General features: G+C 44.0%; 1 protein-coding gene across 3 annotated transcripts; it reads left to right on the top strand.

Annotated features, from left to right (window-relative positions):
- Positions 1 to 1750: 1750 nt before the first annotated feature.
- TCEANC (transcription elongation factor A N-terminal and central domain containing) lies at positions 1751 to 15484 on the top strand. Of its 3 annotated transcripts, none has more exons than XM_036305823.1 (4): positions 1751 to 1849; positions 4403 to 4521; positions 5439 to 5602; positions 13794 to 15484. In XM_036305823.1, the coding sequence occupies exon 4, from the start codon at positions 13802 to 13804 to the stop codon at positions 14858 to 14860; it is 1059 nt and encodes a 352-aa protein (XP_036161716.1). In that variant the 5' UTR covers positions 1751 to 1849; positions 4403 to 4521; positions 5439 to 5602; positions 13794 to 13801; the 3' UTR covers positions 14861 to 15484. The 3 variants fall into 3 exon arrangements, with proteins under 3 accessions (XP_036161716.1, XP_036161717.1, XP_036161718.1); XM_036305825.1 differs by lacking the exon at positions 1751 to 1849 and adding an exon at positions 3975 to 4246; XM_036305824.1 differs by lacking the exon at positions 5439 to 5602.
- Positions 15485 to 15702: the final 218 nt, after the last annotated feature.

Genomic DNA, 15702 nt, shown 5'->3' with positions numbered 1-15702 from the left:
TATAAAAATGCAACTGATTTCTGGATATTTCTTTTGTATTCTGCTACTTTATTGAATTCATTTATCAGTTGCAGTTTTTTGGCAGAGTCTTTAGGGTTCTCTGTGTACAGTACATGTCATCTGCTATATTGTCATTTTTGATGAATGGTCCCTCTGGCAGCACTCCCAGGTTATACCATGAAAGGGGGGCTGTGGATGGTGAGTACAGTTTGTCCATGAGAATGGGCCTCGAAGCGACATGGTGCAAGAACAAAGGACAAGGAAGCAGCACGGACCAGTGCTTTTTAGTTCAGGGTTTATGTCTTGCTACTCTGATGAACTGCTGAGAACCAAAATGAAGTGAGGCGTTTCATGGAGCAGTCGGTACAGGATCACTGGCAGCCTGTGCTCTTCCTGGTAAGAAGCCACTCTGACAAAATGAAATCCCAGCGGTAGGCTGCAGCTCAGATTTCCTAACCACAGTACAAAAGACAGTCGAGTAGGCAGGTCTTTGAATAGAGTTGGCATCCTTTCATCCCACTTTTTTTGTACTTTTCCTATATTTTTCTGATTAAATGGAATTTTGGAGCAGCCCCAGTAACCAAGTAGTATAAATATTGTTTCATTGCCTCTAAATTTCCATCCTATGAGCTACACCAAGAAGTTATTAAAGCCAGACTTGCCTGCCCTTCACATGTGTTTCTCTTTGCTGTTCCGGAGTTACAAACCACACCTGAGCTGAGGGAAGGTCGGAGCTTTGAATTGGATGAGTAGTTGATTTTTTTACATTAGGTTAGAATGGGTTTTAATGACCTAAAAACGAAGATGATTTCTTGATACCCGAAAGTAATTGGAAAAAGCCTCAGGCTCCAGCCGTGGAGGAGCCATGGGAAAGGGGAGCTAGCCCACAGAGCTTTGTTTCAAGGCAGTGATGAGGGAACAATGTGTCTTCTGACATTCACCCTACGGAGCCCAGCCTGTCCAATAAAACTGATTTACAGATGTCTCACTTTGTTCTTGTGATAGAAACAATCTTCTAGCAATCATCTTTTGAAACTAACGTCTCTTAGGTTACATCCAGAATGGACTTGCAGTATTTCAACGGTTTTTTAAACTGAGTTACTGCTGCTCTTTTTTATCTTTTAACTTTTTTATTTTGGCTAATTATGGCTTTAGTCTTGGCCTTGTCTTCCCTTCTTCTAGGTAAGGTTTATTACATTGCTCCATCTTAGAATTGCCCTGCTTCCTGACAGCATCCAGTCCAGAGCAAACCCCTGCTTCCTTGAACCGCCCCCCAAGTTGTCTTACAGGCGGGGATCAGCAAAGAAGAGAGCTACATTCTGAGTCTAGTTGTACCATCACTTTGGTTTTATTGAGCCCTTCCAGGGGAAGATGTGCACTGGTGATTAATGCGGGATGCACTTGTCTACTTAATGAATGTCCACTACTTTCACATTAGCTGGTGCATGCTAGGGGTGCAATAAATGCTCGTGGAATTAATCTCAGCGTTAAATAGGTAATGAACATTTTGTCCAAAGTTTTGTCAATATTTAGCTGAGCACTGTCTTGACTGGAAGCAGAAATGGAACGTTGCAGAGCAGTTCCACAAACCGCTGCTGAAAAACAATACCCGCACTAGTTTCTTCCGTCCTTCGAGGCTGCACTGTTGGCCCTGGGCCAGCCGCCTCCAGCGAGCGGCCCGGACCCGCCCCACGGCCGCTGGTCGCTGTGCGCAGGCGCTGAATCCCGGCTGTGTTTTCCAGTCTGCGGGCTTTGATTGGCTGAACCTTGGTGGTCCCGCCCTGGAAACCGGAAGTCGACGTTAGACTCGGGGGCCGCGGAGGGCTCCACGCTCAGCCGGCTCTTCTTGGTGAGCCACGCCCCGGGTTTGCCTAGGTCTCTGCGCGGGGGAGTCCTGGTGCGCCCTAGGCCTTGGGTGGGGGAGGCCTGAACGTTCCTTTGTCCCCTCCGCCCCGAGGGCCCCGGGGTGGGCAGATCCCTCCGGGCCGCCCCTGCTTGTGTTGGGTGCCAGGCTGTTACCCCAGAACGGTTTGCTGCAGGCTTGGCTTGTCGCTCCACCCCACCCACCGGAACCTGAACCCGGGCCAGAGCGGGCCCTTGGGTTGTCCCTTCCATTCAATTGCTAGGGATCATCTTAATGTGAGAGGCCCCTAGCGCAGTACAGTATTGACAGTTCAGAAACCGAGACGCCCCTACGGACAACAACATAAACCGATGAACAAAAACAGATCTAGAGACAGAAGACTGTCAAACCTCAGAGGGGAGGCAGGAGAGGGTGGGGCTAAGGGGTAGAGATCAACCAAAGGACTTGTATGCAAGCATATAGGCCTAACCAATGGACACAGACAACAGAGGGGGGAGGGAGGGTAATGGGGGGATAAGGACACATTTGTAATACCTTAATCAATAAAGGGGGGAAAAATTTTTAAAAAACATTTGGCATTTCTCTCCCCTAGAGGAAGGGGCTCCCAGTGTAGCTGGATTAGATCTTACATCTAAAGTTCTAATCAGATCTCAGTTACTGCTAATTTGTAAACTTTTGGAAAATTTTCTTTCGTCTTCCACTCTTCGGGGTTTAGGCCAGATGTGTGCACCTTTCACATACTGTAATACTAGTTAATAATGACAAGCTTTTATATGCATACTCTTGCTGGCGCTGTATACACTCTCTTTTTGGTATGTATTCAGAATCTAGAGGTATAGGTGTGTATCTAAGCATTATCTGTATTAGCATATGTTCTAGAACTGTGTTATCCAATATGGTAGCCACTAGCTACATAGGCAATTGAGTACTTGAAATGTGCCTGGTCTGAATTGAGTTGTGCAGTAAGCATAAAACAGCGAAATTTTTGAGAATTAGTATGAAAAATATAAAGTATCTCAATAATTTTTTTATATCACATGTTGAAGTAGCAGTATTTTGGATAAACTGGGTTAAGTAAAATGTATTATTAATTTCACCTGTCTGGTGGTTTTTTTGTTTTGTTTTGTCTTGTTTTCTATTTTAGAGGGGAAGGGAGAGGGAGAGAGAGATAGAAACATAAATGATGAGAGAATAATTGATCAGCCGCCTCCCATAAGCCCCACACGGGATCTAGCCTGTCACCAGGCATGTGCCGTGACCTCCAGGTTTATAGTTCGAGGCTTAACCACTGAGCACCACCAGCTGAACTCACCTGTCTGTTTTTTTAACGTGGCTGCTAGACAATTTTAAATTCTATCTGTGGCTTGCATTATGTTTCTATTGGACAGCAATGTTCTAGAAAAGGGATCAGCAAACTGACCTGCTGCTGAATGCAGCCTGCCTGCTTTTGAAAAAAAGATTGATTGGCGCAAAGCCACGCCCACTCGTTTATGCATTGGCAGTGTTGCTGTTTCTGCTGCAAGAGCAGCGGAGTTGAGTAGTGCGTACTGAGATCGGATGGCTTGTGAAGCCTGAAATATTTGTTGTTTGGCCTTTTAAAGAAAAAGTTTGCCAACCCCCTGTTCTAGAGCAATGCCTGGTATTATAGCAGATATATGTAAACCTTTTCACTGTAGTCCTGTGTAATCGCCAGTCAGGCTTACTGTGTGACAGGTGTAGTTCTAAGGACTTTATGAGGACTATGTCGTTTAATTCTCATATTAATCCTAGGATGTTGGATTTCCCCCATTTTGTAGATGAGGACAATGGGGCACAGAATGGTCATGCAGCTTACCCAGCATGCTCAACACACCTCACTTCTGGGGACTGTACCTTCTTGAACCTCTTTATCCCCACATGGCTTGACTCCTGGACCCCACTTGATTAGCCGACAGTAGACACCATGTTTCTTTTTGTTTTTAACGAGAATTTCTGTTAATGATTTTTAATTTTTATTTATTTGTTTGTTTATTTATTTTAAATTCGTGTTGTCGTTAATTTTCCCCTGTGATATTTTTCTATTGATTTTTTAGAGAGAGTGGGAGGGAAGGGGAAGAGACAGAGAGAGGGGCTCGAGCCTGCAACCGAGGTATGTGCCCTTGACCAGAATCGAACCCAGGATCCATCAGTCCTCAGGCCGACGCTCTTCCCACTGGGCCAAAACAGCTAGGGCTGTGAATGATTTTTTTATACTAAAATTGAGATGAGCTTAGTCTCTGGTGGAAGAAGCTGAGGGGGGCCTGAGCTCAGGTGCAGTGGGTACAAGCAAGGTGATCTGTATGAAAAGAATGAAGTTCGCCAGCAGAGAGGAGGGAGCATCCTGAATTTAACAAAAAGTATTGGGTGAGTAATTCTGAGCATTGGCCAGGTGTTTGCCAGATGTGTATCAGCGAATGAAACATGTCATTCTTAGGGTCTTGTAGGGGAGACGGACAATAAAAAAATTTAATGTGATATGCCCCATGAAAAAACAGTGCAAATACTTGATGTTTTTAACAGGTTTCCTCATCTGTAAGATGGAAATGAGCCTGTCTCGGTTATTGTGAGGATCCAGATGACATGAGTGTACTGCAGGTGGAGTTGCTCAATAAATATACATTGCCTTCTGCTACTACGAGGTAAGAGGGGAAATTAATATGGGGAATTGAGTGCATCATGACACCTGACACAGGGCAGTCACCACTTGTAATTTATAGAGAAGGTTTTCGATTAGTTGTGCCCAGCAGGTGTTTTTAATATTTCCTGATTTAACGGGGCTCATCTAGCCGAAGCGCAGTCAGGGAGGTTCCGTGCGTTCAGTCTGGGAGCAGGACGGCAGGCTGATAGCAGCGTCCCTGGGACATTCCTGCTGCAGGCAGGGAGTTACGCCTGTGCAGTGGTCGCAGCTCTGGTTTCAATCAGAATCGCCTGGAGTGCTGACAGAATACCCAGGCCTACCTTCGCAGATTCTAATTTATAATGATATCATTCTATCCCACAAGGGCCTGGCATTGCTGTTTTTGGTTTTGCTGCTTACTTTCTCCAGATGGTTCGGATTTGCAGTGAGGCTTGAGACCCACTCAATGATGACTGATACAGGCCAGGCTCAGGGAGCTACGGGGGCAAAGGCCCAGAGCTGTGAAGCTGGCTGAGCCTTTGGTGGTTCAGCCGGGCACAGGGGGGGCGGGCTGGAAGGGGGCGTTTCATTACCTGGCCAAGGACCTTGGTTCCATCCTGAGAGCAGAAGGCAATCCCTGAAGGGCTCTAAGTGGGAGAATGAGGGGATATCTTGGTAAGATATGTACTAGAGCAGTGGTTCTCAACCTTCCTAATGCCGCGACCCTTTAATACAGTTGCTCATGTTGTGGTGACCCCCAACCATAAAGTTATTTTCGTTGCTACTTCATCACTGTAATGTTGCTACTGTTATGAATCGTCACGTAAATATCTGATATGCAGGATGTATTTTCATTGTTACAAATTGAACATAATGAAAGCATAGTGATTCATCACAAAAACAATATGTAATTATATATGTGTTTTCCTATGGTCTTAGGCGACCCCTGTGAAAGGGTCGTTCGACCCCCAAAGGGGTCGTGACCCACAGGTTGAGAACCGCTGTATTAGAGGATGACCCCTCTAACGAAGTGGCAGGAAGGCAGTGAGGATGCAAGTGGAGCTGGTCAGATGACAGCCAGCCCAGATTCGGTGTCCTCCTATGTGAGTCTCCTGGTGGACCGTGTCTATATTTGTGGGTCGTAATTGGCTGCATTTTTCTGTCTGTATTCCTTCCACTGAGCTGGCAGCTCCTTCAAAGCAGAGACTATTGAGGCTCAGCATCTATCATGTACTAGACACATACGAAATTTTTTATTAAATGAACTATGTAGAACTCGAAACTGGACACACAGCTCACTTTGTCATTTTATGACAGTTCGCAAAATTTTGTATCCCAGTTGCTTCCACACTAGACGCCCCCCCCCCCCACCACCACCACTAGGGTAATAAGGGATTTATATTCACCTGATTGCCCCATGGGGGGAATAGAAAGTTTGACAGGATTTAAATGCTGTTAAAAAGATGGAGAGCCCTAGCTGGTTTGGCTCAGTGGATAGAGCGTCAGCCTGCGGACTGAAGGGTCCCAGGGTCGATTGTCAAGGGAGGACACATGCCCAGGCTCCAGACTCAAACCCCAGTAGGGGGCCCACAGGAGGAGCATATCAGTGATTCTCTCTCATCATTGATGTTTCTGACTCTCTTTCCCTCTCCCTTCCTCTCTGAAATCAATAAAAAATATATATATTTTAAAAAGATGGAGAATGGAAAACAGTATGGCAGATCCTTGAAAAATTAAAAATAGAATTACCATATGATCCAGCAATCCCACTTTTGGTATATACCCAAAGAATTGAAAGCAGGGCCTCGAAGAGGTATTTGTACCCCCATGTTCATAGCATCTCTATTCACAAGAGCCAAAAGGTGGAGGCAACCCAAGTGTCCATCAGTGGATGACTGGATAAGCAACATATGGCCTCTGTACTCAATGGAATATTTTTCAGCCTTAAAAAGGAAGGAAATCCTGGCACATGCTGCAACATGGACCAACATTGATGATATTACGCTAAGTGAAATAAGCCAGTCATAAAAAGACAAATACTGTATGATTCACCTTATATGAGATATATAAAGTACTGAAATTCATAGATATTGTAAATAGAATGATGGCTTCCCACGGCTGCAGGGAAGGGGGAGAGAAAGGAATGGGGAGTTAGTGTTTAAGGGCACAAAGTTTGTTTTGCAAGATGGAAAAAAAAGGTTCTGGAGGTTGGTTGCACAACACTGAATGTACTTAACACTTCTGAACTGTAGACTCGAAAAGGGTGGCAGGTGGTTGCTAGGGGCGCGGAACCGCTGGCGTGCGGAGCGAGGTCTGCTTTTAGAGAGGGTGTGGGAGTCGGGGAGTCTGAACCCCGAGTTGATAGTTCCCTCGCCGGCTCCCATAATCCCCGCCTGAGCACGTTGGCCTCGTTTTCTCCGAGCTCTTCAGCCGCCCTTAGATCCCCTCTCCTGCCGCCCTGGCGCGGTCCTCCGCGAGGTGCTGAGTGAAGGGCTCTGGGGCTGGACTTGGGCAGCGATGGGGCCGGGGGGGGGGGGGGGGGGGGGGGCGGGGCTGCAGGGGGTCTGAACGGCCTTGGGGAGCGAGTCCTCTCGCTTCGGCCTCCCTGCCGTGGCTGTTGAGAAATGTGATGGGTTTTAGTCTGTGCGAAAGTCCCCAGGTGTCCGCGTGGTCAAGGTAATTTTACCAGCATTTCCTTATATCCGCCTACGCCCCATACCCCTCACTCTCCCCCTAGCGCAGGTTTTAGACCTGATGACTCAGCTCCGGATCCGGAATCCAGATGGTTCACTGCTTTTTCTGTTATTCGTGAAGAATTAGCTGACGGGGCCGCCTCTTGTATGCCCCTCGTTTCCCTTCCCTAGGGGAAGAGAGCAACTTCACAGCTTCGTAGAAAGACCGTCAGTGAACTAATTTTTGCAAGGTAACCAGTTAAGTCATTTAATGGGCAGTATATGTCTGAAAGGGAGATGCCAGGGTCCAGTTCCCCTGAATATGAAACCATTGGTCAAGTCCTGAACCTCTCAGGCCTCTTTCTCAAGTAAAGTTCATACTTAGCCCTAGATTAGGTTTGTAAATGACCAGGGCATTTCAGTGGTTGGGGAAATTTAGAAATATGCCTTTTGGGTATTGACATCTGTTTTTTCCCACCATTTATGTCCTGCCTTCATGAGTTCAATGAGAATTTCGTTTTGTGGTCCTTAGCCAGTCGGAGGTTCGATGCCTTAATAAAAAAAAAAAAAAAAAAAAAAAAAAACAGGAGAAATTCCAATAGCACTTGTCAGAGATCCGTTAGAATTCTGAGGGTATCTTCTGGTTAACTAATGTGGCTTATTGAAAAATGTTAGTTCAGTTTACTATGCTTGCTCTTTAGAAGTTCTTTGGAAATTAATCTATAGTAACTATCTATATAGGTACTCAAGCATAGTATTTCCTGAACACCCAGAGATGCAAGGTGCTCTATATAATATCGGATATGGTAGTAAATGTATCATAAATGTCTCACAAAATTAAATGAATGTGGAACCCTTTCTGGGTAAATGTTTGTATCCATAGATTATAAATAAAAGGTAGCTACAGGTAGTTGATAGTGGGTAAGAAGAGATATCTTGTTTTCTACCAAAAAAGTGGAACTTTATGGCATAAAAAATCCAGCACCTAGTTTAGTTTCTTGTCCATATTCAGTTCAATAAATAATTGCTTCATTAATAGTTGGACCAGCCCTGGCCATTTTGACTCAGTGATTAGAGCACGCCCACAGACCAAAGGGTCACAGGTTAGATTCCTAGTAAAGGGTACATACCTCTGTTGCAGATTCCCCATCCCTGGTAGGGAGGCAACCAATGATGTCTCTCCTCTCTCCTCTCTCTCTTCTCCCTCCCTTCCATTCTTTCTAGAAATCAATGGGAAAAATATCCTCCCGTGAAGATTAAAAATATAAATAAACTAGAGGCCCGGTGCACAAAAATTCACGCACTTGGAGGTTCCTCAACCTGGTCTGCGCCCTCTTGCAGTCCAGGACCCCTTGGGGGATGTCCACCTGCCAGCTTAGGCCCACTGTCCGGGGGAAGCGGGCCTAAGCCGTCAGTCAGATATCCTTAGCGCTGCCGAGGAGGTGGGAGAGGCTCCCGCCACCAGCACTGTGCTAGCAGCCGTGAGACCGGCTTGTGGCTGAGCGGAGCTCCCCCTGTGGGAGCGCACTAACCATCAGGGGGCAGCTCCTACATTGAGCATCTACCCCCTGTGGTCATTGTGCGTCATAGCAACCGGTCATTCCTGGCCGTTAGGGTCAATTTGCATATTTCCCTTTTAGTAAATAGGATAACATTTTTAGAAAGGAGAATAGATCTCATTTTTTTAAAAAAATAGAGTTGGACCAGGTGTCCCTCTGAAAAAAAAATAATAATATAGGAGCCATAGAAGACAGAAAGGAAAGGAATGTAGTAAAATATTAGAGTCAGCTAGATTCAGAAACTGAGAAAGGAATACAAACATCCTGGAGAGCTAAGCACGTAAGTCCTGGAGCAAAATAAATTGTGGCAGAGTAGCCAGGGTGGACTGGAGACACTACCCAAATAGAGAAACCAGTAAGGCCCTGCTGGCGTGGCTCAGTGGTTGAGTGTCGACCGATGAGCCAGGAGGTCACGGTTGGATTCCCAGTCTGGGTTTCTGCTCAATCCTCAGTAGAGGGCCTGCAGGAGGCAGCAGATCAATGATTCTCTCTCATCATTAATGTTTCTATCTCTCTCCCCATCTCCCTTCCTCTCTGAAATCAATAAAATATATTTTTTAAATCTTGAAAAAAAAAAAAAAAGAAAAGGGTTAGGATGGTAAATTTTGTGGTCTATAGTTTACCACAATTAAAGATGGAAAATGAATAATTATGGAGGAGAGCTAAATAGAGGGACATATGGAATGAAGAGCAAAGTGCTTACACATGAATGCGTTCACTTCTGTAGATTGATGTGCGTAAGAGACAAGTTTTGCTAGGATGCCAGACTGCTGCTCTCCTGGCACTGATGCCCTGAAGCTGTAGTTAAATTCCCCTTCAGAGTCTCCTTGAGACTCTGACCCTTCGTTGAGAAATTCTGACCTGAGTTAAATATTGCCTAATTGCCATGTGGGCACTGTAGACCTGTCTCTTATTAACCACCTTGTTAACCTCCAGCTAATTTCAATCCTGATTTCGTTGGTATTCATGCATATAGAGTGAATATAGAAGGCAGGCAGGATGAATATTTCTTCTTGGTTAGGAAACTTTCCAGCAAGTGGGGGAGGGCTTGGGACCTCATCATCATGACATGGCTGCTTGACTTCGTCCAGATCCCAAGATGTCAGGCGGACAGTTTTGAGATAAATATCCAGCAATCGAGGGTCTTTTTTATTTTTCTGTGCTATCTTTCTTCTTTGTTTCCTGAGCCTTTGCTTTTGGGGGAAGTGGAATCTTAAAAAAGGAAAAACCATGGCCGTGAAGTACTGAATGGATAATTAGAAAAATAGCCACTTAAGATCCTGAATTGATGGCCCATTGAGTGACTATTAAATGACTGGAAAAAAAAAAGACTGCCAAGGTTGTCTACTTTCTGGTGGTAAAAATGCAAGACTTGGATTCTTGAGGAACATGGAAACACCAGAAGGAATCTCATAGTTGTGGCCAAGAGTACTTAATTTTTTAAAGGGTACTTAATTCTTATATTTGGTGATAAAGTCTGAGAGGAGAGTCAACTGTTTTAGAGTCAGGGTAGACTCCTGAGGAGACTATGAATGCTAATCTGAATACAAAGCCATGGTGATAGAGTACCTTCGCAGTATTCTGATTCCAGAGGGAAGGTTTGTTGAGCCACTCACATTGCCATTTTTCAGTAGGCACATATATATTTTTAAAATATATAGTTTTATTGATTTCAGAGAGGAAGGGAGAGGGAGAGAGAGATAGAAACATCAATGATGAGAGAGAATCATTGATTGGCTGCCTCCTGCACACCCCCTACTGGGAAATAGAGCCTGTAACCCAGGCATGTGCCCTGACCAGGAATCTAACCGTAACCTGGTTCATATGTCAACACTCAACTACTGAGCCACACCAACAGGGCTAGGCACATATCTTAAATGTATATAGAATTTATCATGGAATCATATTAGACTAATAACTTTTGTGATTATGAAAATAATACATAGTCATCATGGAAATCCGAAAAGAGTAAGAGAACAAAAAAAAATAACCTAAATCTTGCCATTCAGAAAATCCCAGTCTGACATTTTGTGTATATATTTTCAGCCTTTTCACATATGATTTTTAAGTAAAATTTGGTTCAGACTCTATATGTTGTTTTTAAATAACAGCTTTATTCAGATATAATTTATATACCATACAATTCCCCTATTTAACATGTATACTTTAGTACTGGAGGTAAGTTGCACAACACTGAATGTACTCAACATTACTGAACTGACCACTTGAAAAGGGTTAAGATGGTTCATTTTAATGATATGTGTGGTTTTTAGTATATTGACAGTTGCACAACTTGTCACCACAATCACCTTTAGAGAAGATTTTCCACCTACCCCAAGAAAAACTGCACCCATTAACAGCCACTCCCCTTCTCATTCCACCCACTGGTGCCCCAACCCCCCAGCCCTAGCCAACCACCAGTTTCCTTTGTGTCTCTATGAATTTGCCTATTCTGGACATTTTGTATAAATGGAATCATACAATATGTGGTCCTCTGTGCCTTTCACTTCGCACAGTGTTTTCAAGGGTCATCCATGTTGGAATGTGTATCAGAATCTCATTTCTTTTCTTTTTAAAATATTTTTTATTGATTTCAGAGAGGAAGGGAGAGGGAAAGAGAGAGAGAGAAACAGCAATGGTGAGAGAGAATCATTGATTGGCTGCCTCCTGCATGCCCCACACTGGGGATCAAGCCCACAACCCGGGCATGTGCCCTGACCAGGATTCGAACTGTGACCTCCTCGTTCATAGGTGGATGCTCAACCACTGAGCCATGCCAGCCAGGCAGAATCTCATTTCTTTTTATTGCCAAATATCATTCCGTTATATGGATGTACCACATTTGGTGTATTCATCCATCAGTTGATGGACATTGGGGTTGTTCCTACTCTTTGTTTTGAATATTGCTGCTATGAACATTCATGTTTAACCATTTGGGACCTTCTCGTTTCTTCTCAGTTTGAAGGAAATTCTTAGCTATCCAGCCTCCACACCACTCATTTCCTTACAGTAATTTATAGAAGTAGATTTGCTGTCTAAAAGGACATTACATGTTACAGCTCTTGTCAGATGGTTTCTAGGAAGTCTACATTCATTCTCTCTGGAATCACTTCAGTGTTATTAGCCTGTGTATGTTCAGTGATGTTGTTTAATACCAAGTGCTGTAAAATAGGAGTCCATGAATTTTTTTAATTGATTTTTTTACAGAGAGGAAGGGAGAGGGATAGAGAGTCAGAAACATCGATGAGAGAGAAACACTGATCAGCTGCCTCCTTGCATGCCCCCTACTGGGGATCGAGCCTGCAACCAAGGTACATGCCCTTCACCGGAATTGAACCTGGGGCCCTTTAGTTCGTGGGCTGACACTCTATCCACTAAGCCAAACCAGTCAGGGAGGAGTCCATGAATTTTTTAAAAGACAGAGCCCCTGCCATCAAGGTGCTTATGTTCACATTTAGCCAGATGGGCAGATCTAAATCCATGGTTTTCATGTAGACAAGATGGTAGACATTATGTGGAGAGAAACATAGACTGGTGAGCTAGAGTAAACATTGGCCTGCCCGGGATGAGATTCACTCAGATATAATCATCAAGCAACTTTTTACACCTAAAAGTAAAAAAAAAAAAGAAGAAAAGAAAAGAAAAAAAGTTAACAGAGCCAAACTGCAGCCTAGGGACCAGTTAGTCCAGTGTCATAAACCCTCTGGATCGCTTCTAACGGTTCTCAACCTGTGGGTCGGGACCCCTGAAGATACATCCTGCATATCAGATATTTACATTACGACTCATAACAGTAGCAAAATTACAGTGATGAAGTAGCAACGAAAATAATGTTATGGTGGGGGGTCACCACAACATGAGGAACTGTATTCAAGGGTCGTGGCAGTAGGAAGGTTGAGAACCACTGGCAGCCTTAGTGTAAACCTTTCCCCTGTTCTTCAGAAGACTCAGATGTCAGCACAGTGGGGCCCGTCAGACCTGGCTCCGGCTGCCTCCCAACCTGTGCTAGCTCACGACCTCTTTAGATTCCTTGGGACGTCTAAACAGCATCCCCTGTTGCCCTGTTTCTCATTCTTTTATATTCAGAAAAGTACCATGTAAAGATTATAAAATTAGCCTGGCTGCCATGGTTCAGTGGTTAGTGTCAACCTATGAACCAGGAGGTCATGGTTTGATTCCTGGTCAGGGCACAAGCCCGAGTTGTGGGCTCGACCCACAGTGTGGAGCGTGCAGGAGGCAGCTGATCAATGATTCTTTCTCATCGTTGATATTTCTATCTCTCTCTCCCTTTCTCTCTGAAATCAATAAAAATATTTTTTAAAATTTCTCTAAGCCCTGCCCAAACCGGTTTGGCTCAGTGGATAGAGCTCCCACCTGCAGACTGAAGGGTCCCAGGTTCGATTCCGGTCAAGGGCATGTACTTTGGTTGCAGGCACATCCCCAGTAGGGGGTGTGCAGGAGGCAGCTGATCGATGTTTCTCTCTCATCAATGTTTCTAACTCTCTATCCCTCTCCCTTCCTCTCTGTAAAAATCAATAAAATATTTTTTAAAAAATAAAATTTCTCTAAAAAAAAAAGATTATAAAATGAGCAAGTAGTTCCCTTATATAGCTGAATATGGGAAGAAGTTTCCAGACTTGCTCAGTCGTACCCTGTTGATGTTGACACTGGCATGATTTCATCCCCAACATGACCACCAGATTCCATGCACAGGAAGTGACAAATCTTGATTCGGGAAGCTCACTGATTTGTAAAATTAGAGGTGGCAAAAGTTATAGCAGCTCTTTAAGCAGCCATTCATGCAGAAGCTGTTTACAGTGCCGCTAAAAACAAAAAAAACAAAAAAAAAAAAAAAAAAAAAAACTACTGAGAATCAAACTTTTTAAACGAAACCATGCCCCACTGCAGATCCCGTTTTCTAACATGCCACACCCATTTTTATTACCCAACTCCCTTAGCAAACACCATGTAGGTCACTGGCAGAAAGTGCCATGCTACTATCAGGAAGCCGTGATTGGCAAACACAAGCCTAAGAAAATGGAAAACTCTTTTTCTCTTTGCAGCTGTGAAAATGTCTGCCAGGACCCAGCTAGCGGCCAGAGCTTCCCTTATTGAGCAATTGCTGTCTGAAGGGAAATTTGAGGATCTTGGCAACCACCTGACGGAGCTGGAAACTCTGCACGTGACCAAGGAGCATCTCCAGCAGACACATGTGGTCAGGGCTGTGTACCGTGTCCTCAAAAACTGCCCCACCGTGGCTTTGAAGAAGAAGGCCAAGTGTCTCCTGTCGAAATGGAAAGCTCTTTATAATGATCCTTATTTCAAACCAGGGGACAGCCCCAAATTCTTCCCCATGGGTGACAAGGACAAAAATTCAGGACTTTCTTATGACTCACGTCCAGATGAGACATTGGGGGGCTCCAGTTCTGATCCTCTGCTATCTTCCCAAGATGCTATAGCAAAAGCCGCTGAAATGCTTATGCCTGAAAACAGCCCAAATGGAATGGAACGTAAGGAAGAGGATGTCAAGGGCGGCGACCCCAAATCCACTGACAAGAGATCAAGTGAGTTGCTACATCCTGCAGTGCCCGTGAGAATGAAATGCACAGAGCTTCTTTATGAAGCTTTAACTAGTTCTTCCACCAATCAGCCCAAAGCAGAGTTGTGGCAAAGCTTTGCAAGAGAAATTGAAGAGCACGTTTTTGCCCTGTATTCAAAGAACCTCAAAAAATATAAAACTTGTATCAGAAGCAAAGTTGCCAATCTGAAGAACCCCCGAAATTCTCACTTACAACGAAACTTGCTCTCTGGGACCATGTCGCCAAGAGAATTTGCTGAAATGACGGTCATGGATATGGCAAGCAAGGAGCTGAAAGAGTTGAGAGATTCCTACACGGAATCTGGCATTCAGGAGCATTGCCTTCCCCAAGTGATGGAGGGCACCCAGACGGAGAAAATAAAATGCAGACACTGTGAAAAGTTCAATTGCAAGGTCACTGTAATTGACAGAGGAGCACTTTTCCTTCCAAGTTGGGTGCGGAATTCAAACCCAGATGAACAAATGATGACCTATGTAATCTGTAATGAATGTGGGCAACAGTGGTACCATAGCAATTGGGTGTGCTTGTAATTGTAAATAAATGCTCTGGGCCTGGCACATATCTTAAATGTATATAGATTTTGTCAGGAAGTTATCTTAGACTAATAACTACGATTATGAGAATCAGAAAAGAGTAAGAGAACAAACAAAAATCACCTAAATCTTGCCGTTCAGGAAATCCCAGTCTAAAATGCTGTGTATCTATTTTCAGCCTTTTCACTTGTGATTGTTAAGTAAAATTTGGTTGAGACTCTATGTGACGTTTTTAAATAACAGCTTTATTCAATTGGCTGGGCGTCCTCTTGTATTCCTGTCAGGGCACTTGCCCGGGTTGCGGGCTCTGTCCCTGGTAGGGGGCATGCATGCAGGAAGCAGCCAATTGATGTTTCACTCTCACATCGATGTTTCTCTTTCCCTCTCCCTCTCCCTTCCCCTCTCTAAAAATTAATAAAATTAGTTTTAAAAGTAAAATAAGTAAATGTTCTGGACAACAGATAACTGGAGTGAAACCTTTTATTTATATCACCCTTTTATGCTTGTTTTTAAAATCCGATACAACCCTAAGAAGCCCAGTTGGTGTGGCTCAGTAGTTGAGTGTTGACCAGGAGGTCACAGTTGGATTCCTAGTCAGGGCACATGCCCGGGTTTTGGACTCAGATATACAGGAGGCAACCGAACAGTGATTCTCTCTCATCGTTGATGTTTCTATCTCTCTCCCTCTCCCTCTCTGAAATCAATAATCAATAAATATATATTTATTTATATATATAACTATATATATAACTATATATAACTATATAACTATAACTATATATATATTTATTTATTTATTTATTTTTAAATCCCTAAGGAAGTCATTTGCTGAAGTCCGC

Source organism: Myotis myotis, unplaced genomic scaffold (assembly GCF_014108235.1).
Source record: "Myotis myotis isolate mMyoMyo1 unplaced genomic scaffold, mMyoMyo1.p scaffold_m19_p_4, whole genome shotgun sequence".
Taxonomy (NCBI): Eukaryota; Metazoa; Chordata; class Mammalia; order Chiroptera; family Vespertilionidae; genus Myotis; species Myotis myotis.
This window is presented reverse-complemented; position numbering and strand designations above follow the sequence as displayed.